The sequence below is a fragment of the Phaethon aethereus genome (genome assembly GCF_964289735.1).
Source record: "Phaethon aethereus genome assembly, chromosome: 7".
NCBI lineage: Eukaryota > Metazoa > Chordata > Aves > Phaethontiformes > Phaethontidae > Phaethon > Phaethon aethereus.
In genome coordinates this window covers 11776154-11803197 of record NC_138583.1, presented here as the reverse complement: position 1 = coordinate 11803197, position 27044 = coordinate 11776154, and the positions used below count along the sequence as shown (strand labels likewise).

At 45.3% G+C, this 27044-nt stretch overlaps 2 protein-coding genes across 2 annotated transcripts in view; one reads left to right on the top strand and one right to left on the bottom strand.

Moving 5' to 3' along the window:
* CDHR1 (cadherin related family member 1) overlaps positions 1-13864 on the top strand; it is a gene marked incomplete at its 3' end in the record, with an annotated part of 45284 nt that extends 31420 nt beyond the window's left edge. The window contains exons 13-17 of the mRNA XM_082002149.1: positions 808-972; positions 3129-3196; positions 5739-5967; positions 6905-7159; positions 13313-13864. Of these exons, the coding sequence (XP_081858275.1) occupies positions 808-972; positions 3129-3196; positions 5739-5967; positions 6905-7159; positions 13313-13864 (1269 nt within the window). The remainder of the gene's footprint in view (positions 1-807; positions 973-3128; positions 3197-5738; positions 5968-6904; positions 7160-13312) is intronic.
* A 4819-nt stretch (positions 13865-18683) lies between these two features.
* Positions 18684-22336, bottom strand: LRIT2 (leucine rich repeat, Ig-like and transmembrane domains 2; the record flags this gene model as incomplete). The annotated part of the gene is made up of 3 exons (XM_082002520.1): positions 18684-19538; positions 21054-21835; positions 22227-22336. 3 exons carry the CDS (start codon positions 22334-22336, stop codon positions 18727-18729), a joined length of 1704 nt encoding a protein of 567 aa, XP_081858646.1. The 3' UTR covers positions 18684-18726.
* Positions 22337-27044: the final 4708 nt, after the last annotated feature.

Genomic DNA, 27044 nt, shown 5'->3' with positions numbered 1-27044 from the left:
TGATAGGCATGTACTAGTGTTAAGTTTTGCTGACAGCCAGCCACAACATCCATGCTGCTGGTTTCTCCCATCGGGGTTGCCTTTCAGATAAGAAGAGTTATGAGAATGTTATGCCAGAGCTCTCTTGTTCTTCCTCAGACAGTGAGGCAATTCAAAAGTCCTGGTGGGTATCTGATAAAGCCCTAATCAGCATGAGGAAGTGAAGGTAGAGTCCCAAGAAACCTGATGGCAGCAGTTCTCACAAACTTTGTGAAATGGGATTCTGCTGTACGTGCCTGATCCCTGACCGTCCTGCATTTGGGGTGGGGTACTGCTGCTTCCAAACATGCCAGGGCACCAGTTCTCTCATCTCTTTGTCCTGTTTGGTGCAGTTTATTGCCCTGACTTTTTTCCTGATTAAGAATTATGCTTCCTCTGCAAAGGATCGTAATTCAATTTATGTGATTATTCAAAATTATTAAGTGCTTATGTTTCCCTAAGTTCTAGTTGCAGCCTAGGGATGGGTGTTTGCTCGCTTCTGTTACGGCTTTTCGAGCTGTGTTGGTTAGTTATGACCAATCACATCTATTGTGAAGTCTAATATATATACACAGGTTTGAAGTCCTCTTTCCACAGCTTGATTGCCCATTGCAAGCATGCACAAACAAGCCTAGGCTGCACACTGACCTAGCTCACCATGTCCCTGTTTTTGAACTGTCTGGTCCAACCAGGCTAAAATGGGCCAATGTGCCATGGGTAGTGGAAGGAAGCTCCTTTAAGAAGTAATAATAGCTGCTTTGTAGTAACTACCTGGTTTTCTCTTCTTAGCTTCTTGCAATAGAGGTGAACACACCAGAGAAATTCAGCTCGACAGCTGATGTAGTGATACGCTTGCTGGATACCAATGACAATGTCCCAAAGTTCTCGTCCGACTACTACATTGCCAGGATCCCAGAGAACTCCCCAGGGGGTTCAAACGTAGTAGCTGTTACAGTAAGTTTCATTCACCTGTTAAGTAATGCTCTCTTTTCTAGATGTCTGTAGAGACAGTTCAAGTACCTTAAAAATAGTGGATAGAGGCAAGCAGAAAATCTTACTCACCATTCATCTTCCAGACTGAACTCCAGTTCCTGTCCAGAATCAATAAAAAAAAAACCAAAACCGCTTCTGAAAAAAAAAAAGTTTTAAGCAAACATTTTTCAGAACAACAGATTTACTTTTGTTTTTAATTAAAAGCCATCTGCTTTTAAGAAAAATCACATGGTCTGAGAGTACTAAGAAAGCCCCAGGCAAATCAACGTCCAGCAGGAGGTTTCAGTTATGACTAAGTGGAATTAGATTTACTGGACTTGCTTGCTTAAGTATGAGTACAAAGAAAACAAGATGGCTGCTTAGTAGGTATTAGTCTCCTCCTCCTGGGAGGAATCTGGCTCCTAAATGGATAATTAGACAGTTAATGAAGGCAAGAATATAATATTAAATTGCTTAGACCTGGGAAAGAAAGATCCCTGTGTAAGTATCTTCTCACAGTGGGAAAAATATGCCTGTAGATTTTCCAGTATCTCAAATGTTCATAAGAAAGAAAGTCAGGGTATTACATGGGCCCTATGTGCTGGAGCAGCATCTCCAGCCGTTGCTGTGAGCTGTATCTCTTTAATGCAGCTGCTGGAAACAGATTTCATGTCGCAAAGCCAAGAAGGCTGCTGGCCACATGGGGTTTGGTGGGTGATGCAAGTCACCTTGCAGAGGCCTCACAGGTAAGGATGATGGAGGCAGGTTGCCAGAGATCTCCAGCACAGGCTGGCTGCAAGTCAAAAAGAAAATTAAATAATCAGAACAATGAAGTGCTGAAGGCAAATTTCAGGGATGGAAGAATGAAAGAAGTGGAATATAAAAAAATGCAGAAAAGGTTATTAGAGGAAGCTAGTAGGAAAGCTGTAGAAAATGAAGATTCCCAAACATCACTATCTTTGCAGCAAGAGGAATAAAAAATTCTAGGAGGTGGACAGCAAGAAGAGAAATTTTTAAAAAGTTTGCAAAAGCAACAAAACTAGCCATTCTGAGCCAAGGCACACACGGCAGCATAGCTGAGGAGTCCATGTAAAATTTCCTGTCATGTGCTGTCAACTCAGTACTCAACCCAGATTCACAAATATACTTGACAAACTGAGATACTCCAAGTACTCAGGATGGCAATTCTGGCAGAAGTCCCAGGCGTGCAAATGTTTTAAGAAAAGTTAGGCAGTCCTAAAGCAGGCTGTGGTCAAAATTATGGGGTGAGAGAAGCTGACAAGCTCATGTCAAAGAACTAAAAAACACCTATCAGCAGAGCTGCAGATGTCTTATGTTAACCATGCAGGAATCAAAGAGACATTGTTCCAGTTTTCAGATGTTTAAAGAGGAAGATGAATGAACCAACCACTGCTGCCATGAATTTTGATGCCCAGATACAATGGTATAATACAATACATTCTCAGAGCTATCAGAGAAGCAGGAGCTTGTGGAAATAGCTGTTACCAAATCAATAGCTTTCCTAATCCTGAGCTAAGAAAGGAAGCCAACAAGAGTCGAGTCCGGAACAAAGATATCATCTGGTGTAGTATCTGCATTACTAAAAGTCACACAGCCACAAGAGTGATTAAAATAAAAACAAAGCTGAAATATTGTGTATAGATTGAAACGTTTGTTATGCATTACTTTAAATTGAATCAATGAAACAGAGGCTTAAGAATACTCTATAGAAAGTAAATAATTTTGTCTAGGGACTATACATTAACATTTAACTGATAATTAGGAGGGTTTGAGAGTGGGCAGTTTGTTCGTGTCATTGAGATTAGTTTCATCTCTATTAAAGGAAGGATGTGTTAAATGTCAATAGATGGAGCCATCTAGTGGCTTTGTCCCTGCTAGAGCCTAGGCAGGAGACGGGCGGCATCTTAGCAGCTTCCCTGGGACAGCCAGTGACATTTCCTTCTGTTAGATTTTGCAGTTTTCTATATGCACATTTGTTTATGTGATTTCCTCCTAAAAATGTGATGGCAAAAAGAGGAGAAAGCATTTGGGTTTTTACATGGCCTATTGTTAAAAGAAAAACGAAACGTTTCTTTTTGCAATTTAGTAAAGGATGACTCTTACTTTCTTTTCTTAAGGCTACAGATCCAGATTCAGGGCTCTGGGGAGAAGTCAAGTACTCTATTTATGGAACAGGAGCAGATCTGTAAGTAAAAAAAACAACAACAAGCAAACAAAAACCCCTACATATCCTCTAAGCAGAGTTTTAAAAGAATTTAAAAAATAAAAAAGAACAGACTCAGTCTTGACATACTCATTTCCAAGGACATTTATGCCATGTTCTTTGAGAGTTCTGTGAAAACAACAGAAAAGTAGTGTGATCATTAAATATCTGCTTCATGAACCCATGGAATTTTACCCAGAAGCCCCCAAAGAGACATATGGCAGCTGAAGTATCAATACACAGGATCTGTTCAGTCACCGTTTGAAAAATGCTTGTAAGAGAAAGAGGAGGTTTTGGTCTAGTTGTTGTTAGAAGTCAATTCTGGAGGAAAAAAAAATCACTTGCTCTTTCCCCTTCCCTTTCCATATAGCTGTATAAATCGTTCAGTTTCAACTCTTGTCAAACTAAATCAAAGATGACAAGACTTTCAAGAATATAAACTTTAGCTTTGGAGGCCAGCTGCATTGGGTGTTCAAAGCATTTTATATATTTAAACCTAATAGTCCTGCATCAGGGAAGAAGGGAATCTGATGCTTACTTGATTTTGTAACGATGCCTAGCTTCCTCTCCCTGTCCTTTGGGGACAGTGCTGGAGTAAGAACATCCTGAAACATTGGTTGCTCCCTCACTGCTTCCATCCCAGTAGTTGCCCTGACCCATTGGTTGGGGCTCCCAGCCATGGCCAGCGTTGCTGACCGTCACAGGTACTACTGGTGGAACCTGAGCTCCTGGACATGGTGGGGCTGCAGGGCAGCATACTGGAAATGAATGAGCTTTTCAGGCACTCATCCCCAGAACCTGTTTTTCTCTATACATTATCCACCTGGAGTTAAAGCTGAACTCTTAGGAGGCACAATCAAAGTCCAAAATCCAAGATGGTAAGGGTGGACCTCTTCTGTAGCCAGAAGGGTACAGATATGGGAACATTTCCAGGATGGATTATTTTGAGCTCTTCACTAAGTCCTTAAGCTAGCTGCTAAATGCATTGAAGCAAGCAGGCAAAGGTCATGTCATGCAGGCAGACCTCTTAGGTTTAAAATGTAGCAGCTGGTGCAAAGAAGCTTGTGAAGGTTGTTGGAAAAGGATTTAGAAAAAAATGTGAGTCCAACTTTATTCTGATTGGGGTTATGGGGATGCTCAGATTCACTGTTCTTATGCTGTTGAATGAGGAAATGAAGATGTGAAGACTTTTTTTTTTTTCCTTCTTAAGTATGGATTATTTTTTTTTCTTGTGCCAGAATGGCATGGCTCTGCAAGGCTAGATTGATTTCCTAGCCCTAGGACCTTCAGGTCTGTTTGATGCAGATTTGAGTTTCAATTAGAGGCATGATTTTTTCTGTCTCGGGGTACGTCAGTGGTTATGCAGTTGTTCTGGCAGAAAGATGAGTTGTACTGGAGTAAGAGAAATAGTGTTGACTGCTGAAGATAAAACCATTATGCTGGTAATCCTACATCTAAGCTGCCAGTGGAAGTGGGGTACACTGCTGTAATCTCTTCACATCTCAGTGCTTCTATTCTTCTACTAAAATGGAGGTGATGAGAGTCCTCTCTGCATGGTTAGGCTGGGTTGCGTGCTAAGGAGGGACTCAGCAGAGGCCCTGTTTCCTACCAGGAGTTTGCAAAGCTCTTTCTACCTCCAGGTCTTGGCTTTCATCAAGGCTTGTATTTGTATTTAACAGGGTGATGAAAACAATTGAAGATTCTGGATTATTAAGTGCCCCTTTTATAATCACTCTCAGTTGTGCTCACAGTTGGAATACAGAAAATATTTTGTTATCCTATACGTTAATTAAAGGGTATATAAAACCTTCCATCTGTTAAAAGCCCTACTGCTTGGAGCCTGCACTGGGTTGGTGTCTTCTCTATAAATCTGAGCTTTTGGCTGACACTTTTGACACGTCTCAGTAATTATGAATGTGTAGAATTGCTACAGCTAAATCTGAACACCCACTCCATCCCAGTGCCTCTCTATGGAAAAGTGATTCTTCTTGGAGGAGATAATTTGCCCTGCACTTTGGAGGATTTGAGAGCAGCCATTTTTCTTACCCATTCTGAGAAGTGAAGAGCTTAAATATGATACATGCAGCATGCTTCCCTTAGCTATTGAGGTGATATCAATCAATCTTAATTTATGCAGGACATGATCTAATACATGGTACTTACAAACTGGAAAAAAAAAAAAGTAGGTGGTTCCTTAATGTTTTAACACAAAGAAATTGCTCTGGGAGAAGGCCATCACACTGAGCATTTATTGAGGACAAAGGCTTTAACAGAAAATGCAGCTAAAATGCACAATAGATAGAAAAACACCAGACAGTGATAGTTCTCTGGTTTTCAAGCCTAAAGGAATTAGCAAAAAATAGGTAGAGTGAATGATTGGAAACATTAGCCAGACAAGAGTTAGGTGAAGAGTATCAGTTCTTGGGCATAGCATTTCAATGCCTAAAGCCCACCTTTACCCCAGGCTGTAAACACACATTAAGTGACCAAAAACCCCAAAAGTCTTTCCATGCTTCTTTTCCAGGTTCCTAATCCACCCATCCACAGGTATAATTTACACCCAGCCCTGGGCCATATTAGATGCTGAAGTGAACTCCAAGTATAATTTCTATGTGAAGGCAGAGGACACAGATGGGAAATACAGCTTGGCTGAAGTGTTTATCACTGTGCTAGATGTCAATGACCACTCTCCCGAGTTCAATGAAAACATCCAGGAAAAGACGATGATCATCGGGTCACCGGTGAAGATAGAGGTGAGAGACGACACAATGTGTCACAAAGCGGAGTGCTTTGGAAGAGCCCCAGCTCTGCTGTTTATTGCTCAGGGATTATGGTGAATGCCTGAAAGTTTGCTTTTCCTGGAGCTTTATTTTGCACATCTATTTGTATGTAACAAATGGATTAAAGCGTGGAGTGATAGTATTTACAGACTGCTGAGAAGAAGAAATAAATTCTATAGGCAAAAGATAAAGTTCTATTACAATGTTTGAACTATCAGCTGGTGGAGGATCCTGGATTATACAGTGATCATCAGAAGCCCAAATAAGATGAGTGAATGAAAGTACAGGGTTTTGAATACTTAACCTTCCTGCCACGCCTTTGTGCTCAATCACAATTTCTTTCCCTTTGCTTTGCAGAATTGTATTCACTGCTCAGTGTGGAACAGGAGGTAAAAAAACTGCAATAACAATTCACAGGCAGAGGAGCAGACTGTCCTATGTTACACATATTTGAATGCATATAGTGAAGCCTGATTACACCACACCTAATGTTAGTAGAATAAATACTGCAGCATAAAAATTAAGGCAGTTGTACTTTAACATGCATGGAGCTAATCCCATTGTTCTCTGTTCACTTCACATTTGTCCCGCACGCTGTGTGAGAAACTCCCCAGCAGTGGACCATTTGCATTCTACAGATAGTTACGGTTCAGTTTTTCCTCTGATATTATTTAATCTCAAATAGAAATAGCTTACACAAAAAGAACTCTAGTCCTGCTGTTTTTCACTAGAAGGTATAGTGTAGCTGATACCAGAAAAGTGGAAATTGTTTCCAAGGTGAAACAAAAACAGCGCAGTCATCTCACAGCATGGATATTATTGCAAGTGAATGCTCAGAAACATTTAGAGTTTTGTCTTCAGGCAAAGATACAAACAATAATATTATTGTTCTTTACACTTCCCCTACCAGGCTATAGATCAAGATGCAGAAGAACCCAACAACATTGTGGATTATTCCATCATGCAAGCAGATCCAGCCAATGTGTTTGATATAGACCAAAGCACTGGGGAAATTAAGCTGAAATCCTATATCCGTTCCCTGGACATCATCCACAACATCACAAAGAACAAAGACTGCATATGGTCAGTTGTGGTGCAGGCCAAAGACCGAGGCTCCCCATCCTTCAGTACCACAGCAGTTCTGAAGATTGATATCACAGAGGAGGTAATCAAACATTTTAGAAAACTCCTTAGGTGAGATGATCCTTCAGAGACACCAAAGAGTAGTTGCTGCCTGCTCCATTTCTGAGGCTACTTTAAAAAGCTTCAGGAGTTGAAATCAACAGATAAGAAGTTGCCAGCCATTGCTTCTCCTTTCTTGCTAGCTCTTTTTTTGTAGGGTGTTTCTAGAGCCTTGTGGTGAAGCTGGATTCTACAGACACAAATGTAAGAGACACTTTGATTGGAGAAATTGCAAATGTACAAAGATAGGACCACAACGTGGTTGGGAGATGAGTTTCTGGCATCTGATTATTAGAGATATATGCAAAGTAAGGACTATAGATCCCTGAGAGTAAAGGTAAATAATGACTGCTAAATTTCAGATTTTTTTGGTTTTATTCAGGAGAGGAAAACAATCTTTTTCCCCTACAAAAAGTGAGTGGAAAGTAGTGGGATGAAATATGAGTGGAATATATCAGGCCAGTTTTGCAAGTCAACATAAGTGACATAGGAAAAATGAGAAAACTTTATAGAAATGCTTTAAAGTACATAGAATTTTGGGTGTGAATTCGATAATTGCAGTAGTATTAGCAGACAAAACAAGAAAACTCTAAAAGATAGCACATGGAGGTTGAGTCTCCTGTTAGTCCAACTTTTACGTCAACCAAAGAACAAGCAGGGATTTATGGCGAGCAGCACATGCTTGCATGATTCTTATTTATTGTAACTGCCTTGCCATGCCTTTAAGTAGGTACCAGCAGAGAGTAAATGGGCTTTAAAGTAGATGAGAGACACGTCGTTAGCCTGACAGTCTCTGGACCACACTCATACGGGGCAAAAATGCAAATCTCTTCCTACCGACAGCAGCTGGCCTTCTCTTTGGTCAAAATGCACCTAACTGCTTCTTCATCTATCACAATCTTTCTCTGTTTTTTTCTGTCTCCTCTTATTCCACTGATACTCCTTAGCAGGTGCATTTATATGATACTTCTTGCATACAGTTCAGAGCTTGCTGGAAGTTAAAAGGTGTCTGCAGAGAACACTTGTGCTCATTGGCAAGGTAAACCTCGCCACCAGCAGCACGGGAGTAACTCCCGTTCTCTGTTGTCAGCGCCTGCCCCACCAGGGCTGCTGGAGGGCTCGGGTCTGCCATAGCAGAGGGGGTGCCTGGCATGGGGCTGCCTGTTGGGGCTGGCCAGCCCTGCTGCAGGCCCCGTGAAAGCTGCCGTGCAGCGTGGGCAGGGCATGCTGCTTCAAGGCTCTGCCATGTGGAGCTGGGGGACTGCATGTGCTGGGTCTCTGTGACAAAGTCTGGTGATTTAGCCATTCTTACGGATAGAAAGGAATAAACTGCTTAACGCTTTGATTTCCCATGGAAGCCGTAAGTTTTGGTGGGTTTTATACAGCAAATAAGAATTGTTACCTGCAGCCAACAGTGGGAGCACCTGCCCTCCCTGCCTTTCTTTCAGGGTTCTCGCAGGACACATGTTTCAGGAGTGCGTGGCACCAGGTGGCCTCAGGCACTGTCCCCACTGTTGGCCCCCAGCATCTAGCCTCCAGCTTTCCTTCCCCTCCAGGATAAGCTGGTAACCTCTCTGTTAGTGTGTGGGGCTGAGGGATGTTGAGGTCTCTTCAGCAGGATCTGCACTACTAATCTGATGCTGCATACTCCATAAGCTTTTGTACATTTCTCCGTTACTTCTTCCATTGCTTGCAATGATTTGGATGGGGTTTTTTTATCCAAGAGCAGCATATCTCCTTGCAAAAACCACTCTCAAATTTCAGTTTGCAGTGAGTGAGATGCGGTGTCAGTGTACAAACCCTTGGTCACTCCCTACGTCCCAGAGACAGCACAGTCACTGTTAACACTTTGTGAATAAAACAGGCTCTCGGTATAGGGACGTTGTGTACTCGCACGCACGCACATGTTCTCAGAGGCTCTTACAAATGTATGTTTCATCCCTCTGTGCTCCAGCTGTACAAAGTCTCTTTTAGTTAGCTATTTGGTGGGCATTTATGTATTACTGATTTTGGGTAAGGTGGATATTTTTGAATGCATCCTCTAGAGGTTTCCTGCAGTGTTAATGTCACCAAGTAATTAAACAGGCATATTCTCTGATTAACATTTACCATTGCAATTAGCGCAAGGCTGTGCCCTTCGAGATAGATGCCTTGTGGCTAAGTTCAGCAGTATTGCACATCAAAAAGACCTTTAGCGCTTGGAATAATACAGTGGTAAAAAATTCCAGAGGCCTTTTAATTTAACTGAGTCTGGTTTTATGGAAATTGGTATTGAGTGGCATCTGGAATTCTGTTTGAGACAGGACAGGAGATTAAGAAACATGCTGAAAAAGCCACTCTCTTTTCACCCTTATGTCTCACTCAAAAATCTATTCCTGCTGCCTGAGATTTTCACAGAAAGCTGATTCCTATTCCTGATCCTGAAGGTTGGCCTGATGGGGGGATCCCTCTGCCTCCTTGTGACTCCACTAAGGTTCTGCAAATATATGGGGGTGTTTGTTTACACCTCTTCATGGACTGAGGCTTAAATCCATGATTAGACAACATAATCTGTGGTTCTTAATACCTTTGGCCACTCATTTAGACTTCTAAATATAGCTGGTGAGTCTCGGTTTTAGATTCCCTTAACTGAAAGGTTCAACAAATACTTTCTGTGAATTAATGTGGATATCTCCTCCTCTCTCGTACTGACTCTGCAGCCATGGGAACTGTGGTTGCTGGTGGCACTGAGCATCCTTTGCCACATTTGCCGAGCAGTTAGCCTCTTCTTCCAACAGTTACATGGACCTTGCAAAAAGTTCTTCAGAGAAGGTTGGTTTGATTTGAGATGTCTTGCCCCAAGCTCATGTTTATATTGCAAAGTGAGGTAAAGGCAGCCTTCATATATGATGATAGCACTGCTCTTTGGGATAAGCACTGGAGGGGGCAGCTTGTGTTCTACCTCGGATGAGGAGTTACTTCTGAGGCAAATCTCCTGATCGTACCCACATACTGCAGGATAGTTCATGTCTCAGCTCCAAGCATGCACAGTGGACTTTTTTCAGATGAAAATGTGTTTGGGGAGCACACCTAGTGTGCCTTGGTGCCAGCAGGCATTCGGACCCTGCAACCAGACTACAGCAATCTGAAGCAAAACCCCAGAAATGCTGAATATGTGGAAGTGGGCTCCTCAGAACCAGCTGGTGCATTGTACAGATCTGCTTGCTCAAGTTGACACAGCCTGAGTGGTCTATAACCTGCGATAGCTTGGGCTCTTCACAGCTTCGCCTGCTTACTTAGACATCTAAATATAGCCTTAGCTGGTCTCATGGTTGAGACCATGAGAGTTGGCTGGCTGGTGGCTCAGCCACTCACTCCTGTTGGGTCCAACTCTGGATACGCCACCCGTTTGTTCTGCTAACTGTAACCCATGTACTATGAAAGGCTCTTGAGAAGCTGCCAGGAGTTGTGGATGTTTGCACACTGTGAACTGTGGTGTCTATGTGCACTTAAACTGCACAGTGCTAGATCTTATGAAACCAGCTTCAAAGGCATGCATCAATGCTAGAGCCTCTCAAAAGCTGGCCAGTCCCATTGAGTGCCGGACACTTCAGCACCCTGCAGGACCTGGGCTGAGGAGCTTTTCTGCCAGGGGTCAGTCAGTCACAAGAGTTCTGCAGGGGACCATATGTGCCTGTTAAATAAAAAATGGGTGATGATGTCTTTTAATCCAGACAGTTGCTTTAATCTTTTTAATTGTATTCTTGCCCCACAATTGGACTTCTCCTTTCTCAAAGCTGATCTGAACATCTTAGTTACTTCCAAACTTCTGCCACCATTCTGTAACCCTCCAATTATCCCCAACCCTTCTCTGGGCCAGTGCTCATTATAACTGTGAAGTCACAACAAAACAACAGCAGAGCACTCATTTCAGGTCATGTACTTCTTACTTGGCAGGGTTTATCTGACAATTCTTCGGACTCTCACATGAAGTAAGCCAGGGTAGAATTTCTGTCATCTCATGTGATTTAAGTACACAAAATAAATGTAGTGCACAACAGCAAAGCTGATGTGAATCCAAGCTCCACCCAAGTTATGGGCTGCTCTGCTTTTGGTTTCTTGCTTGGGTCCATTCCTAATTAAATAATGGAAAAAGTCTTTGCACAGCAAAATGATGAAAATTGGTCGCTACCTGTAAGGTAGTGTGGTCCATGAGTTTCAGTAGCATTTCTTCACCCATTTCTCTTTGGCAAAAGGAAACATTCAGGGTAGGGAAAGAGGGCTCTTGCATAATGTGTTTGAGGTAGGTTGTGAAAATACAGAAGTGAAGACAATAGGGTGTGTATTGATGAATTTATATTCCCTAGGTTTTAGGGATGCGATTTAAAAATGTGTTCCTATGTAATACATGACAAGAGGTACTCTGAAGCATCCTTTGGGGATATTCTTAGTCATCTCCCTCCACAGACTGGGGAGGGGAAAGAGATGAGCATCTTCGTTTAGCATCATACAGGGAAATCCATCTGATCTCACTTTAAATGTCTAAAGGTCAGAGGTTCAAGTACCTATTTTCGCATGTGGTGACACGTGTACTCTGGAGGTGTCCTTTTCTCCCCATGGACCAAAAGCTGGGAACTTAGACCACTTAGACCACTGCCTAAAATGCAGATAACCTGTTACTAGACGTGCAAAGTTCGGGTGCTGATCCTCTTCTGAAGTCGAGGCCAGAGGAGTGGGGCATGGTGGGTAGCCCTGTCTCTCCGCAGCCGCACATAGCTTTATGACCAGCTCTTGGTAAACAAACCTGCTTGTGAATGTGCCATTTCTGAAGGATCTCCTGGCCTTGCACAACACCACTGTCTGTCCAGATACCCTTGCAGAAGCGTGTATTCATTATGAACTTCTCTGGGAAATGTAGTCCAAGGGTGGACAACCATACCATGAATAAGGGTGATCTATGTGCCACACTGCTACCCTTTATTCTCCAATCAACCAGGTGTTTATACAGGCTTCCTAACTTCTTTTAGTGTTTCTGGATTCAGTTCAGCATCATGGCAACTGTCTCTTCTCCTGGGCCTAGTTCAACACTTGACTCCCTTTATTTTACATGCTCTCTATACTGTACACATTTTACCCTAGTTCACTAGTTGTATTTTAATAGATGCTGGCCTCTTTCAAATATAACTATGTGAGGGTTGACCATTTCTCTTATTTTTGATATTTCCAGATCAAGTCCAGGGTAAAATCCTATATTTTAGGCCTCAAGAAGCGTCCATGGACAATATTTGGAATTTGCACGAGTGGCGTCCTTTCCACCATTTCTGTAACAATGGTGATCTCCACCATCATGTACTGGAAAAGTGTGAAAAGATCCAGGCTCCACCCACAGGGCAAAATCCGCAAAATTATACGGGGACCTCCGAGACGCACAGTGTGCTAAGCTGCAAAGTGAACTGGCCATCTATTTGTCCTTAATATGCCATATGTAGCTTATGTTATTGCTTATTTCTTTTATTTCTAAAAACAAAGCTCTTTAGCTCTACTTATGTCCCCTACCTCAAAGAGTTTTGTTCTGTCTGTAAAAGAGTACTTGAAAACAGAATGCAGCACATACCTGCTAACTACTCATTTGTATACTGTAATTTTCTAAAGTGACGTTTTCTCATAATCTTTTTAATGCCATGCTCAGTAATAGTCCTATAAACTGCATCACCGTATCACCTGCAACTGTTTTTAAAAGATCATTTTCTACTCATAAACTTCTGTTTGGGTTCAACGCTATTATTCCTAGGAAATTAACTCTGAAATGTAGTACAACAAAACAGCTGCAGATCCTGGAGCCAATTATTTCCTTGCTCAGTTCTTGCAAGTTAAATAAACACTATGGTGACATGCAGGAATCCGTCCTAATGTGGCGGTAACACTCTTGTAAGTTTTTGTGTTTGACAATCGTCCATCTCACAACACTGTAATGCTTGCCCAGACTCCTGCTCCATCTAAATTCTCAAAACCTGGACTGGCTCTTTGACTCGCATTTTTTTTAGAGGTGACTTCCAGTAGTCAGCCCTGCTTGTTACATATTTTGGACAAATGAAATTTCTGGGTCACTGTCTGTCCCATAGAGTAAGTCATGTGTTTTCTTTGTACTCTTTTACAGACTCTTCACAAAGGGCCTATGGCCGCCTTTTTGATGCAAACTAAAGATAACCCCATGAAAGCCTTAGGAGTGCTAGCTGGTGTCATGGGCATAATGGTGCTGATAACTATCATGATCTCTACTGCCATGTTCTGGCGCAATAAGCGGTCCAACAAAATCATGCCAGTGAGAAGGATCATAAAGAAGAGACAGTCCCCGCAGTCCCGGACAGTCAGGATGGAGTGGCTGAAGCTCAAGAGGCCCAGCAACACTGCGGAGAAGTTTGTCGTTGAAGATGATGCCAAGAGCCTACACAATGAGAACAGCAACAACAACATACAGGTTGCCCCCATGCCGCCGACAGCCCCCTTGCCCCCGCCGCCCCCCACCCTGGCTCCCAGGGGTGAGGCCCCAGGCTGGCGGGTGCCAACTGTGTCTGGCTCCCTCACTCCCAAGTTTATAAACAAGCAGCTGAAGAAGAGAGGTCACAGCAGTGCCCACAATGCCCTCGTGTCAGAGCTCAAAATGAAGTTTGAGAAGAGGAACGCAGCTATAGGTGAGCCCCACATCTAGGCGTGCTTGGCAGCCCCTGGAGACTGCGGACTGTGGCTGTGCGTTGATATATTTATGTGCTGTGGTCTTCCCCATGTCTGTCAGCACCCTGTGAACCGAGAGCAGCTTCTCGCTGCTGTAGCCACCCCTCACCTTCTGCAAGTATCACATGCTACGGAGTCACCCCACCCATAGTAAATGCTGCGGTCTGTGTCCAGCTGCGACTGCAGTTCCTTCGGCTCGTGTCCCAGTGCTGGTCCTTCCCTGCAGCTGTCTGACAAGGGTGCTGAGTACCCTTGCGCCGGCCACAGTCTCCCCAGGGGAAGGGTGTTCATGTAGCCCCTGTTTGGAGGTCCCTACCCAGAGTCCTGGTTTTCAAACAAGGCGCTCTGCAGCCGAGGCACTGGCAGATGCCACTTCTGACCTGGTCTGGCAGGTGGGTTTGAGGTGTACAAAAACCCATCGCTTTAAATCCCAGACCCACTTTTGAAGACACTGGCCTGGCTGTGGCACCAGCACTGAGTCGATGTGCAGATCTACAGCAGTGACACTGCAGGCTGCAGGAGAGTAGCGCATAGCTGGTACCCACTGTCCTCAGGGCGCGACATGCTTTTCTAACAGCTGGCGGAGCGATGTGCTCATGGCCTGGGTACCTTCATTCCCAAAAGGGAAGCGGGCAGGCTTCTAGAAGTTCTTCATTCTCCTGCAGCTTGTGCTGGGTTTTGCCAGAGTACTTTGACATGATGCTGCACTTTGCTTCTGCCCTGGACTTGCCTGCTGATGGGGGACCAGAGGGCCACCTCAGCCTTCCCTAGACCAGATGGGGCAAAAGTCGAGTGCAGAAGGTCAGCAGCAGCACTCACTCGATACTGCCTCCTTCTGACACCAGGTCCCCTAATGAAGGGAAGGCCAGCAAGAGAAGGCCATGATTAAAGCAGCAGGGAAGACAAGGTAAAACTGAGAGAAAAATGATAAGTGAAAAATACAGACAAGCGCTGGAAAGTCACATATGTTGGTCAGGGAAGTGCCTGGAAATATCATTTGGGTTTGTGCACTGCTAGCAGGAGGTGTCAGAGAATGTGTTTCATCGTCTCTCCTGGCTTGCTCCAGGGACTGGTGAGTGCAAAAGGAGGTTTCCTTAAAATATTCTGGTTTGCTCTAGCTATTTTTGAGTGAATTATGTAACAGTTAATGGCAGGGGGAGGTTGAGGGGCAGCTGACACTTTTTTTTCCTGTTCTGTGACAGTAAAAAGGCAGTGAAGGGAGAGGACTTTTTTCACTGGATCTACCCCACAGTTTCTCCCTCATGTTTGTTTCTGAGGAGATGTTTTTCAGCTGGGCCTGCTGCCTTGGGGTGAAGGCAGCATGTGCCAGGCTGGCTGGGGAGCAGCTCCCTGCACCCTCTGCCTGAGCCCAGGTCCCGCAGGGCAGCTGTGCTGTCATGGATTGGTACCATGAACATCAAGATGGGGAGCAAACCCTATGGGCAAGGACAATGTGTTAATTTAGGGGGTTCATGAGACTTCTCCAGCTGTCATTTCAGCTGGACCAGCAGACCTGGTCCTCAGGCTCCTCTTCTCTCACCCTCTTAGCTGGTCTAATTCCCTTTGTTTGCACCAGGTCTTCATCAGCTTAGGGGATAGCTGGTTGAATAAGAAGTTACCTGCTTACGGGGAAAATCCTGTATTTTTTAACTTCAGTCCAGCTGGGAGCTGGAGGGTTACCATGGCTCATACCACCCACAGGCTGAGCCAGGAGCTGTAGCCCAGAGGTGCAGCAGGGCCCCGGCTGGGGGCCATCGCAGCAGCGCTGCTCCCAGAGCCGCTCCTGCCACATCGCTCATTTCCTCCACCATTTTCTTGCTTATTCCTCCTCCTGGGGCTGTGTGGTGCGAGGCCCAGGCTCTCGCATTTGTATGTGGTCACCTCATCCTTGTCCTCTGGCTGCAAGCCAGTGGGAGGGAGGGGACGTGCAGCCCCTGGCCCTACTCCTGCCACCCTGCGCGAGCAGGGCCCTTCTGCTGGTTGTGTCTCCGCCAGGTTCTGCATCATTTCCCGAGGTACCAAAGGTACGTGATTTATTCCCCATACCACTGTTTTCCTGACGTTGTGTTGAAGCCAGTATTCAGCGTTCATTCTCCAGTGAGGAAAGTCTGTAAAGACCATTCAATTAAGTAAGATTTTACAGGAATTATAATCTTATAGTCTTAGAGATTATATTTAAGAGGGAATAAAGATGTTTTATTACTATGTTGTGAGACTTTTTTCCAGTTACTCTGTATTTCATCTTTGGGCGGAGGGGGAAGTTATAAATAAATAAAAAAAAAATCTGCAGAAGGTGCTTCTGTGCATGGTGTGCTTCTGCTGGCAACGATGCCTTGTCATCGCTCGTTCTGTGACCGCACAGGCAGCCAGAGGGCTTTCCAGGGTGACCAAATGGCCCCTTTGTGTGCCACAAGTCAGGAGAAGGGCTGTGTGGGTTTTGGGCAACGCCAGCATGCAAGGAGAGGAGGTGAGAAGCAGGCTGCCGCGGAGGACAGGCAGGGTCACAGACGAGCCCTTGGCCGAGCACCCATTGTGCTCTGCAGCTGGCTGCGGTATGGTCTGGGGATGGGAAGGCTCTTCACCAGGTGGCAGGTTTACTTTGATGCCAACGCTCGCTGGGTATGCAATTTATTATGAACTTTGTACATGTGGTGATGGGATGTTTTGTCTTTACCTGGCTGTCTCCTGGACGTGATTCAGCAGCTCGCTCTGCAGTTTGCCATTGTTCCTCTGTGTTGGCTGGGGTGCGAGGAGGCCGTTGTTACAGGCACTGGTTTGTTTTTCACGTGCGCCTCCCCCCGCCTTGTACCATGGGGAGCATCCCTGTGCTGGTCCTCAACCAGCATCAGCTGACGCCTGACCCCATATGCACTGTCTCCCCAGAGGTTTCTCTAGGACACAGCTGTCTCCCTGCTTGTCCAGCTGCCCCTTTCTCACCGTGCCAGACCCCCCATCACATGTGCTGCAACTGCCTGGTCTCCCCGCTCACTGCAGCCAAACCCCGGAGCTCCTGGGCAGTCAGGTTTCTTTGCTTTTGCAATTCATAGCTGTAAGAGCAATAGAAACAAGGCAGAGGACATCTGCCTATTCTGAAAATCCATCATGTTTATTACTTTGACACTAAAAGACTGGCAAGACTAGGAAGTCCCTTGCAGCGTAACACCGAGAGTCAGCACTGACCGGACAGCTCTCTGTCCAAAAGCTGCGCAGTAAGTTACAGTGCAAGGAGGTGCTGGGGAGGAAGCGTGGGGCCTGAGGAGAGACGGTGCGGAAGACACACAGCAAAAACCAAAATACAACTAGAAAGACAAGCTGCCACATAGTGAAGCTCACATTGGGCTCTCTCCCTGCTTACAGCTAACGTTTCTACTCTAGTTTTTCTTTTTGAGGTGGTCTATAATAACACATACAAGGTCTGTGGGTCTATTGGCCATGTGCTTTGGTTGTGCTGGAAAGCATGAGGCCAAAAAAGAAAAAGATAAGTCACATGTCCTGAGACCCCTCAGAAACGCAGCATGAGCTGCTCTGCCACTGGGGGTCGATTGCTTTTACGTGCGTGTTTGGGGGGTTTTGCCTCCAGAAAGGAGGCGAGCTTTGGTTTCAAAGCAGCAAGGGGGGCAGGAGGCCTGTCTGCATTTGGGGTGGGTGCCTGGCTCACCCCTTTGGCTCCCAAGCCCTGGCTCCACTACCCTCTCTGCCCATGGCCACTTGTCCCACTGAGCTGCTTCAGGCCAAGCGTCCCAGTCACCCCCTGTGTCACCGCGCAGCCACCGTGCCATCCTGGGAAAAAGGAGGCAAGTGTGGGGAGAGTGCGAGGGGAAACAGCTGGTTGAGTGCTTGCCTGCAAAAGACAAACTGTTCATTTTTCACCAGCTCTTGTTCTTAACTTTAAAAAGAATACATTAATACACCACCTGTGTAGCAATAGGCATTAGATATGCATGTGTGGACAGGACAGTGTGGTAGATAGTGTTAGCGTGAAACTAAAATGGTCCTCCAAAATATGTTTGGACACAAGTAAAAGGCCCTCCCCTTCTCCTTAGTGCAAAAACCAAAAAACAAAACAACTCAAAACCCCCAAACCTCTGCGCTGCAGCTATGTTACGCTGGTGTTCAGTAAACACTTGCAGTTTTCCTGTCTGGTACAGCTGGGGCTGTGAATCTCTTAGGGCTGCGTAAACCTTAAGGAGGAGTAAGAAAAAAAAAACAACAAAACAAAGCAAAACAAACAAAATGCCCACTCCCAAAAGCCACACCCCTGATCAAAACCCCTTTTTCTCCAAGTGAAACAAAACAGCTCCATCACATTGACCCAGTTTTCCCCCACTTTGTGTTGCTGGCTATGACCGCAGCCCTGCCCCAGCTCTGTGGGGCAGCGCACCGAAGCCAGCAGCCGTCGCAGGGCAGAGCAGCAAACCAACCTGCCCACCTGCCTCCCTGGCTGGGAGGAACAAAGAACTAAGGGCACGCCTGTACGAGTGAGCCAGGGGAGACCCTTGGCCTTTTGTCATGTGCATTGCTATAGGTTTTGGGGAGTTTTTTGGTTAATGCTTGATTTCGTGTGTATCTGTGTGTGTTGCACCGTGACGGTGCTGGGGAGGCAGCCTGGGAGTGTGGGGGCACAGCCACACACCTGTGGCCACACACCCCAGGAACCTCCATTCCCAGGGCTCCCCAAGCCTGCTGTGAACCCCGGTCATGTGCCACACCGTACCCCAAGTCCTTGCAGCATGCAGTCTTCTTGCATGGTCCTTCAAGAAAACAAGCACATGCTGTGGCTCGAAGTCATCTGTATAAGGTGCTGCTGCGGCTGTGTTTGCAGGACGTGCCAGGGCCGGGCTAGTAGAGGTCAGCACTGTTCCTGTGGGGCGACCGGGTCTTGCCAGGCTCCTCTCGGGCCGGGGGCCGCCGGGCACCATGGCTGCCATCGGAGCGGCAGAGGCCATCCTCACTGCCAGCGGGCAGGCTGTCCAGCGTGCTCTCCTTGCTGCCGGTGGTCTGTGGCTGGCCCCCGCGGCAGCGCCGGAAGCAGGCACCGGGGCAGCGGGCCAGGCAGCCGGGGCGAGCCTCGGCGGTGCAGGCATACATGCCAGCAGGTACGGCCAGCACCATGGCGCAGACGATGACGATGATGTGGATGAGCTTCTCGCGCTGCTCCAGCTGGCTGACATCACTGCCTGTGACGAAAACGACACACTGGCCCTTGCGGGGCGCCTGGTTGCGCACGGCCACACAGACCTCGTACTTGGTGGCGGGCAGGAGGTCTGTCACTGAGTAGGTGTTAACACCAGGGCCAATGTAGATGGCATCCTTCTGGGTGGCATCATAGCGACCCACCAGGAGGGTGTACCAGGTCTCACCCGGCTCTGCTGCTGCTGCTGCCACCGCAAACCACTCCAGGGTGATGCCATAGACAGTCTGCTTAGCGATGCGCACTTCTACATGGGCGCCTGGCTCAGCAGGGGTGATGGGGACCCAGTCCGGAGGGGAGGTGGATGCCCATGGAGTCCCCACGTGGAGAGTGATGGCCACCGAGGTATTGCCCAAGAAGTTGGCGGCCATGCAGGTGTAGTTGCCGGCATCCGCTGGCCGTGCTGCCGGGATCAGGAGTTCTGAGCGGATGGTCTCCTCGCTGATGGGCTCAGTGGAAACTGTGGGCAGAGGGGAGTTGTGTCAGCAGGCAGGGGCTGCTCCTGCCCATGCAGGCAGGGAACCACCATGCCCTTGGGGCAGCCCCAAAACCACTCTGGTGTGGGATGGGGGCCAAAAGGCCAGGCAGGGTTTGCCCTGCCCAGGGAAAGAGGAAGAGGGGCGTGGGAGTGTGCCGAACCCCACAGAGCTCATGAGCAAAGCATTACCTGGGCCAAAAGGCAATAAGCACCTCGGGACAGCCGAGCATGGGAGACAGGGAGTTCATCCAACCCTTGTCCCAGCGCAAGCAGTTGGGGAAGCTGCTGCAGGGAAAGGCCAAGCCGCCCATGTGCCATCTGCCATTAGGTCAGGGAAAGCTGGGCAGAGTCACTAAGGTGCAGGAGGCACAGCTGCATTTTGGGACACACGCTCTGTCCTCTGTTAGGATTGAATGCAGAAAAATGTTTGTCTCAGGAGGCTCAGGCCAAAAAGAGGCGTGTGGAGCCAGGAAGTACTGGGCTGGAAGTGAGATGCCGTTTAAAGAACAGCATGAAACATCCTGTCAGCTACCCAAACAGGGGCACATGGCTGTGGTCGGGAAAAGCCTGTATGTAATTAATTCAGCATGTGCTTGTGGAAAGATGCACCAGTGCTGCTACAGCACTGCCATTGCAGCAAATATCAGTCCAGGATTAAGGGCCGGTGCTATCTTATTTAGCTAGCTGGCTTAGTAGAAACACACATAACCTGTGTGGTGCCTGTATGCATTATTAGCCTACCTGATGAAAATAGCAACATGCCCTATTGAAGGCTCTTAGTGAAAATACATATGAGGGAGGGCATAGAAGAGCTGCACTGGATGGGGAGGAAAAGGAAAAGGCCTCATATTACAAGGCCCTCAATGAAGAAGAGAAATCAATGAGTCTAATGGAAAATGACCACCTCTGTTTTGGCTGTAGAACATGAACGGACACAGACAGTCAACGGGGCTTTGTGATTTTGTGACTTGTGTGGGTGTTTCTTGAGAAAACTTAGGGAATAGTATATAAATGCGTATGTGTGGCACATGTGCTCTGACAAACACACATGTACATACAAATACAATGATATAGAGTATGAGCGCATATAAAAATATATAATATATAGTGTAAATATATGTGCATGTGTAGATAAGTACCTATTTATTATATATGTATGAGTGATGTATTATTAATAGCTCTTACATCATGTGTCATGATGTAAGAGCTACTACTAAAAATCCACTTATAAAAATAATTGTGTAAAAATGAGGCTATACTCCTTTCATCTTTGGCTGATATCCTTCATGAAGAAGATTTTCTCATGCCGGTCAGACATGCTTAGACATGTAGGATGATTAAGATTATTTGGATTATTGCCACCACAATAACTGTGATGCTCTGAAGGGGCTGAGAGCTGGTGTGGTGACTAGATGGCCTGGGGACCTATGTAAGTAGAATAGCAGAATGTAAATTTTTAATAAAAATTTTTAAAAAATCAGAAAAAGCTTTACTTACCATTAAATGCCCTTAGAAGTTTGAGTGCATAGGTCCACCAGACAGCTGGGGAAGGGCTGGCTTGCACAAAGCAGGTCAGGGTGATGTTCAGCCCCATGGGTACTGTCAGGTTGGTGTCAGGGGCTGAGGTCAGTGGCTTCATGCAGCTGTTGAGCTCCACTTCATGAAAAAACTTCCCTGCCCTGAATTTTGGGCTTGAGCAAGTTAAATAGGAATTCATCAGAATAATAGGTGGGCCGACTGACTTGATAAACTGGACAAATCCCCGCAGGCGACAGTCGCAAATCCAGGGGTTGTCATGAAGGGCCAGGACGGCGTTGGAAATAGCTTCTATCTGCCCCTCTGCCCTCTGGCTTCTCTGGTAGACGGGCCAGCTGTAGAAGACATCCCTGGATATGATGGTAAGCTGATTTGAGGATAGATCTAAGTAGGTGAGGTTGGGCAGATAGCGGAGCGCGTGTTCTGGGAGGACATCCAGCCGATTGTGCTTCAGATCCAGGATTTTCAGAGCTGGGATGTCTTGAAATGCTGTCCATGGCACCGAACTTAATTTGTTCCCTTGCAAGCGCAGCTCCTTCAGAGCCGGCAGATATTCCAGGCTCTTGATGTGCATCACCGTGATGTTGTTAAAATTGAGCCAGAGATACTCCAAGGCACTAACGTTCTCAAATGAGCCACGAGGCAATTCTGTTAGGTAAGAATTTTCTATTCTAATTTTCCGGATGTCCTGAGGGATATTTGCAGGGATCTGCCTCAGCATTGCAGACATGCAGAGCAAACTCCTAAGGAGAAAACCAGAAAACTCTCCAGGTCACACATCGTGTTCATGGCTAACAAACCAGTTTCCTATACAGGTCTACAAGCACTTGAATAATTACAAGTTATTGTATACAGGGCATGCATAAGCCAGACATCTATCCTTCCCTGGGTTTTACACCCTTTTTCCCACAAATATTATAATTAAGTAAAGTAATAAAAATTGCTATGTATGCAACTACATATCTCAGGGAAATAACAGAAATGTCATTCTATGCTCAGGCTAGTACTATTCAAGTATTAGAGAAGGCATACCATGCGTTGATTTGGTTTGGTGCTTACATCATTGGCAAATATATATTGGGAATCTCCGAGCTGCTTCACTGGTGCTACGACTAGGGTAACTAGCATTCTTACCTTCCAAATCTGTCTTGAGAACAAGAGCATCCTGTGACACAAGACGAAACAGATGGGTTTATCTTGTGGAAGGCCAGAAGAAGAATAAAAATATGACAAATAGGGTCCATATTCTCCTTTAAGAAAGCACTGTGCAGGGTTTGCACCAAACATGCCAACAGCCTCCAAGAAGCAAATCCTATTAGCTGTAATCTTCCTTGACGCAGAAATAAATCCTGCTGCAGACCCGACCCTAAAGAAGACATGTAGTATGGTTCATAGCCTGTGCCGAAGTGCTAAAAATCACCCCCGGGACCACTCTTGGCATTTATTATTTAGCTGCAGGGATTCTGACAGACATGTTTGGTTGGTTATGAAGATGGAGCCAAAACAACTTCTGTTCCCAAGCCCTTGCAAGTAGTTAACCAGGCCTATTCACTCTTTCTTTTTTTCAAAGGGTTTGTCTCAATCTCCTATATTTTAATGGCATTACCACAGCAAGGGCCAGACTTCACAGCTGTGATTTGGCAGTGCATAGTGCCATCTTGCACAACCCGTCAGGCCTCAAGCCCTGCCCACGCCTCTGTGCAAGGTGTACTATTGCACGTGGTGAGCGCAAAACCTACTCCCCAAACTTAGTTGTTCTGTCACAGAAACATAAGTATGGCACTATTTTTCCTCTGAAAAAACTATTTTTTTCCTCTCACTAGCTCCATTCTTACATGTTGGTAATGAAAACAGCAACATAGCTGTACCCAGTCTGTGGGCTTCTCTGAGAAAAGAATATCTTGGAAGTTAATCTCTGTTGTATAAATATAAAATTTCAGTGCTATTCTCTGCCTTTCCCATAAGAAAACATGTGCCGGCTGCCTTTCAGTCGCCTTGAAAAACTCAGTCTAAGTAATTCTGTGAGAAGGGATTTGGAGTAACCAAATTTATTTATCTTATTTTTAATCCAAAATAGCAGGTTTCAGTTATAATTTCCAAGCCGTGCTGCGTTCTCCTGGGGCCATCTAGTGTGTATGGGTTTCATTACAGCCCGCAGAAGGCAGCATGCCACTGGAAAAGGGCTTAACTCACTGCCAGTACGTGTGAAGCTGGGTCACAAATCAAGATTAGCTCGAACCTACTTAGCTTCTAACCTATGTGACCAGGATAGAAAAATATTTATAGTGTGACTGCTTAGATCTATACGTGGCTGTCAGGGTGTGTGCAATAGTGGAGTCACAGTAAGCCTACAGAAGACGTACATAGGATTGGTTCTGCAGCTTTTAAATCGACGGGCACTTTGATTTCAAGGCAAAACAGCAAAATGAACTGGTGGGGAAGCCGCTGGCGACTGTTACAGTGTTTCACGGTTGCCTCCCATGTGCAAGCAGTGGGCCATGAGTAGTGGCCTGCTTGGGCTGCTGTTGCTCACTATCACTATGCCCAGCATTTAACCACGAGCATATGGGATTTTTTTTTTTTAAACTGAAATGTTCCTTATTTGTCCACAGTGCAGTACTTGGTATTTCAACAGCTGCCCTTACATTTTAACATGTCAGTAAGCCATGGGTGAAGGAGAAAAGTTTCTGGTCAGAAGCAGAGGCAGCAGCTATAAAATCCTCACCCTGACTGTGGTGGCCGTTGGGGACATTTCTTGGTGAATCTGTTGCTGTTGCAGTGAGAGTGGCACCAACACAGACCCCGTGAGCAGACTCTCCTTATGCACTTTCAGTGTAGCTTAAGCAGCAAAGGGGATGCCCATCAGCAGGGCTGGCTGGCTAAACCGGGAATGCTGCAGGAGCGACATGTCCTTCCCGGTCATCCCTCAGCCACTGAAGCAGAGGGCCTCAGGGACCCCATGCCCACCCTGCATTGGCATGGGCCTCTGGGGAGACCAGTGCCTTTGATCCTCTTCTGTAGTATGCCATGGAAAGATTCCCTAATAAAACATTATTATTGTTATTGTTATTATTATATTTGCTTTTATTTTCTTTTATTTTATTTATTATTTTATTATTATTAATTTTATTATTAATTTTACTATTAATTTTTGTTGTTATATTTTATACTTTTACACTTTATTATAACACCTGATATTATTACTTAGTAATAACAGTAGTAAACAACATAAAACACAGTTAGTTAGAAAATAGCTGTCAGTCAGGAGCAAACCTGGGGTTTGCCCATGTGTGAGCTGCAGGGTCTGGGAGGGAAAAGCTTTCAGCAGAGGCAGAAAAAAATCAATGTCTTGACGGTGTTCCATGTTAGAGGTGATAGGGCACCTTCCCATGATGGGAGACACGGCTGAAGTCCACCAGGTCATTGACTTGTCCAGTCACATTGTCCAGGCATTCACGAGGTGATGGAGATGCCCATCAGTGCAAAGGAAACGTGCTAGAAAACTACTCATTTTGTGAGCTGCACATGTGCCACCAATGAGGCCACTGGGTTGGGATGGTTTGGTTGTCTCCTGCCAGCAGGAAGGATTCACCACTTCTAAGGCCCAACCTTGCAAAAACCTCCTTTGCTCGCAGGGAAGGTGCCTCCTTTGCTACCTTCACATCCCTCTTCCATGGCCTGCAGGGAGTGCCTTAAAGTACATGGCAACTAAGTCACGCCTTCAAAAAAATCTTCCGTGTAAAATGTTACTTATTAGCAGGTTTATATACACAGTAAAAACAATTGGTGATGTCCCCCCAACGTACATCTTTGGGCACAGTACAGGTGCATAACAATGCCCAATGTCTGGGGATGCAACAAGTAAAATTTCACCCAGGCTTCTCTGTTAGAAAGAAATATATTAATTTTAATAAATGAGTCAATTAACAGAAAATAAAGATAATTGCAGTTATTTTCTTTCTCCCACATGAGCTCTCCCCCCAGTCCTAGCTATCTATCTCCTACCAGACTGAAAAATGGCCTTTCAAAGAGTGGTGTCAGACAGTACGATGGGCCAATGATCTGACTGTTTTCAGGATGATATTTATTTTCTATTTGAGAAGCCATTTCTCTAAACATTCCCAAACCCCAAATGTGCTCAGAAGGTCCAGTATTAACCTGAGAAACTAGTGGTGAATTACTTATCAAGATCAGATGAATAAGTGAGTAGAGAGTCTACCCCCTCTCTAGGGCAGAGAGACATGGGGAAAGAAAAGAAGAGGAAGAAAGGTAAAGGAAAAAATCTCCTAAGCAGTGTTAGCCACAGCCTTTATGTTTATGTTCCCTACTGGAGTGGGATTTTGTTGCCTTTTTAATTCAGCCCTGTTTATGCCTGCCTGTAAATTTAATAGCCACTTTTGTGACAGCAGATGTCCACTCAGTTCAGAAACTCTTTAATGCCATGTGGCATTCTGGCCAAAGCCAAAATTCAGAACAAGCTGTCTAAAACCCAAGCGGTCAAAATAAATCTCCATAGAGACATTATCTGCTAATCTATGAGAAGTGCAGTTTAAGACACTGCGCTTATTTCCAAAGCAAATGCTGAAGGGACACCCACTGAGTGCTCCCAGCAATGGCGAGGGAGTCAAACTCCACCTTGAAGCGACGGGCACACACAAGTCTCTATGAAATCAAGTCCAGGCTGATGCTTTACAATTACAGTCCCTCTGCCAGGGCTATCAGCGTTAGAAATCCTGGCTAGGGAGGACATACGAGGGGAAGGCTGCAGTTGGGTATTTATTTCAGCTATGATGCATTAACACCAAATGGTACAGGCTTGAAAAAGCGGTTTTGAAAAAGGGGATGACGTGAAAAGAGGTAAAATAAAACTTTTCCTTAAAAAAAACCTTCAACAACAACAGCAGCTGCACAAACTTGCCAGTCTTTCCCCAGTTTTTTTGAGTAACCCAACACCCCTGGCAGGGTCCCCCAGGGCACCACAGCTCCATCTCCACTGCAGCAAGTCCCACAGAGAGCTGTCAAAGGGGCACAACCTGCCCTGTTTCATCCTCTGGAGGAAAGGAAAGACTTCACCTCTTACTCAGGGCACATCAGGGCAGGAGCAGAATCCAAATACCAAAACAGAAGCCAAGGGCTAACACGTTCCCATGGAGTGTGACTACAGTCACAGCAGCCCCACGTCACCACCAGCAGCCCCAACCCTTAGCAAACATGGGCACCACTCCAAGGCTCCAGGAAGCTCCTGGTCCTGCTCTCTGGGGTGTATACACTTATTTCTCATCAGTTTGAACCTTTGCTGGCAATTGCTAAATGCTTTCGTTTTAATTTTGATTAATAGAAAAGTAAAATGTGGGGAAATTCTTTTGCTCTGTTTTGGGCAACAATTTGCATCTTCTGTTCATGGGTTTTAAAGCTGATGAGCCTCCCAGTAAACCACAGTACTGTAGCACTATTGATTAAATAAGTCCTGAAACTTTTCAGACATTCCTAGAACATCCTGACTTGAAAGTATTCCAATGGTAAAATAAAATCTAAAGGTTAAAAAGCTCCTGAAGAAGCTGACATCAAAGTCCCTCAATGTCATTCTTCAATGTCCATTCATTTTTTAATAATGAAAAAGTCTTAAAAAATGTTTTGTTGTCCTTCTTAACATTTTTGGGGTCTTATTTTTTTTTTCACAAATTTATATATATGCACATGCACTGGTTTTTTTTCCTACATTTTTTAATCATTTAAAGATTTTTTAGTCAATTTTTTCTGGGCACACAGAAATAAATGTGAAAGTGACCACACTTAACACAACTATAGCCTTCCAACATGTTTAAATCACATTGTGGAAATAAGGTGTTTGTGAGCCTGAACATTATTTTGCATTTGTGGCATTTTTATACATATGGGGCATTAAAAATATTTTAAAAGACCTTATAATTCAGAGCCAATATTAGCCTTTGT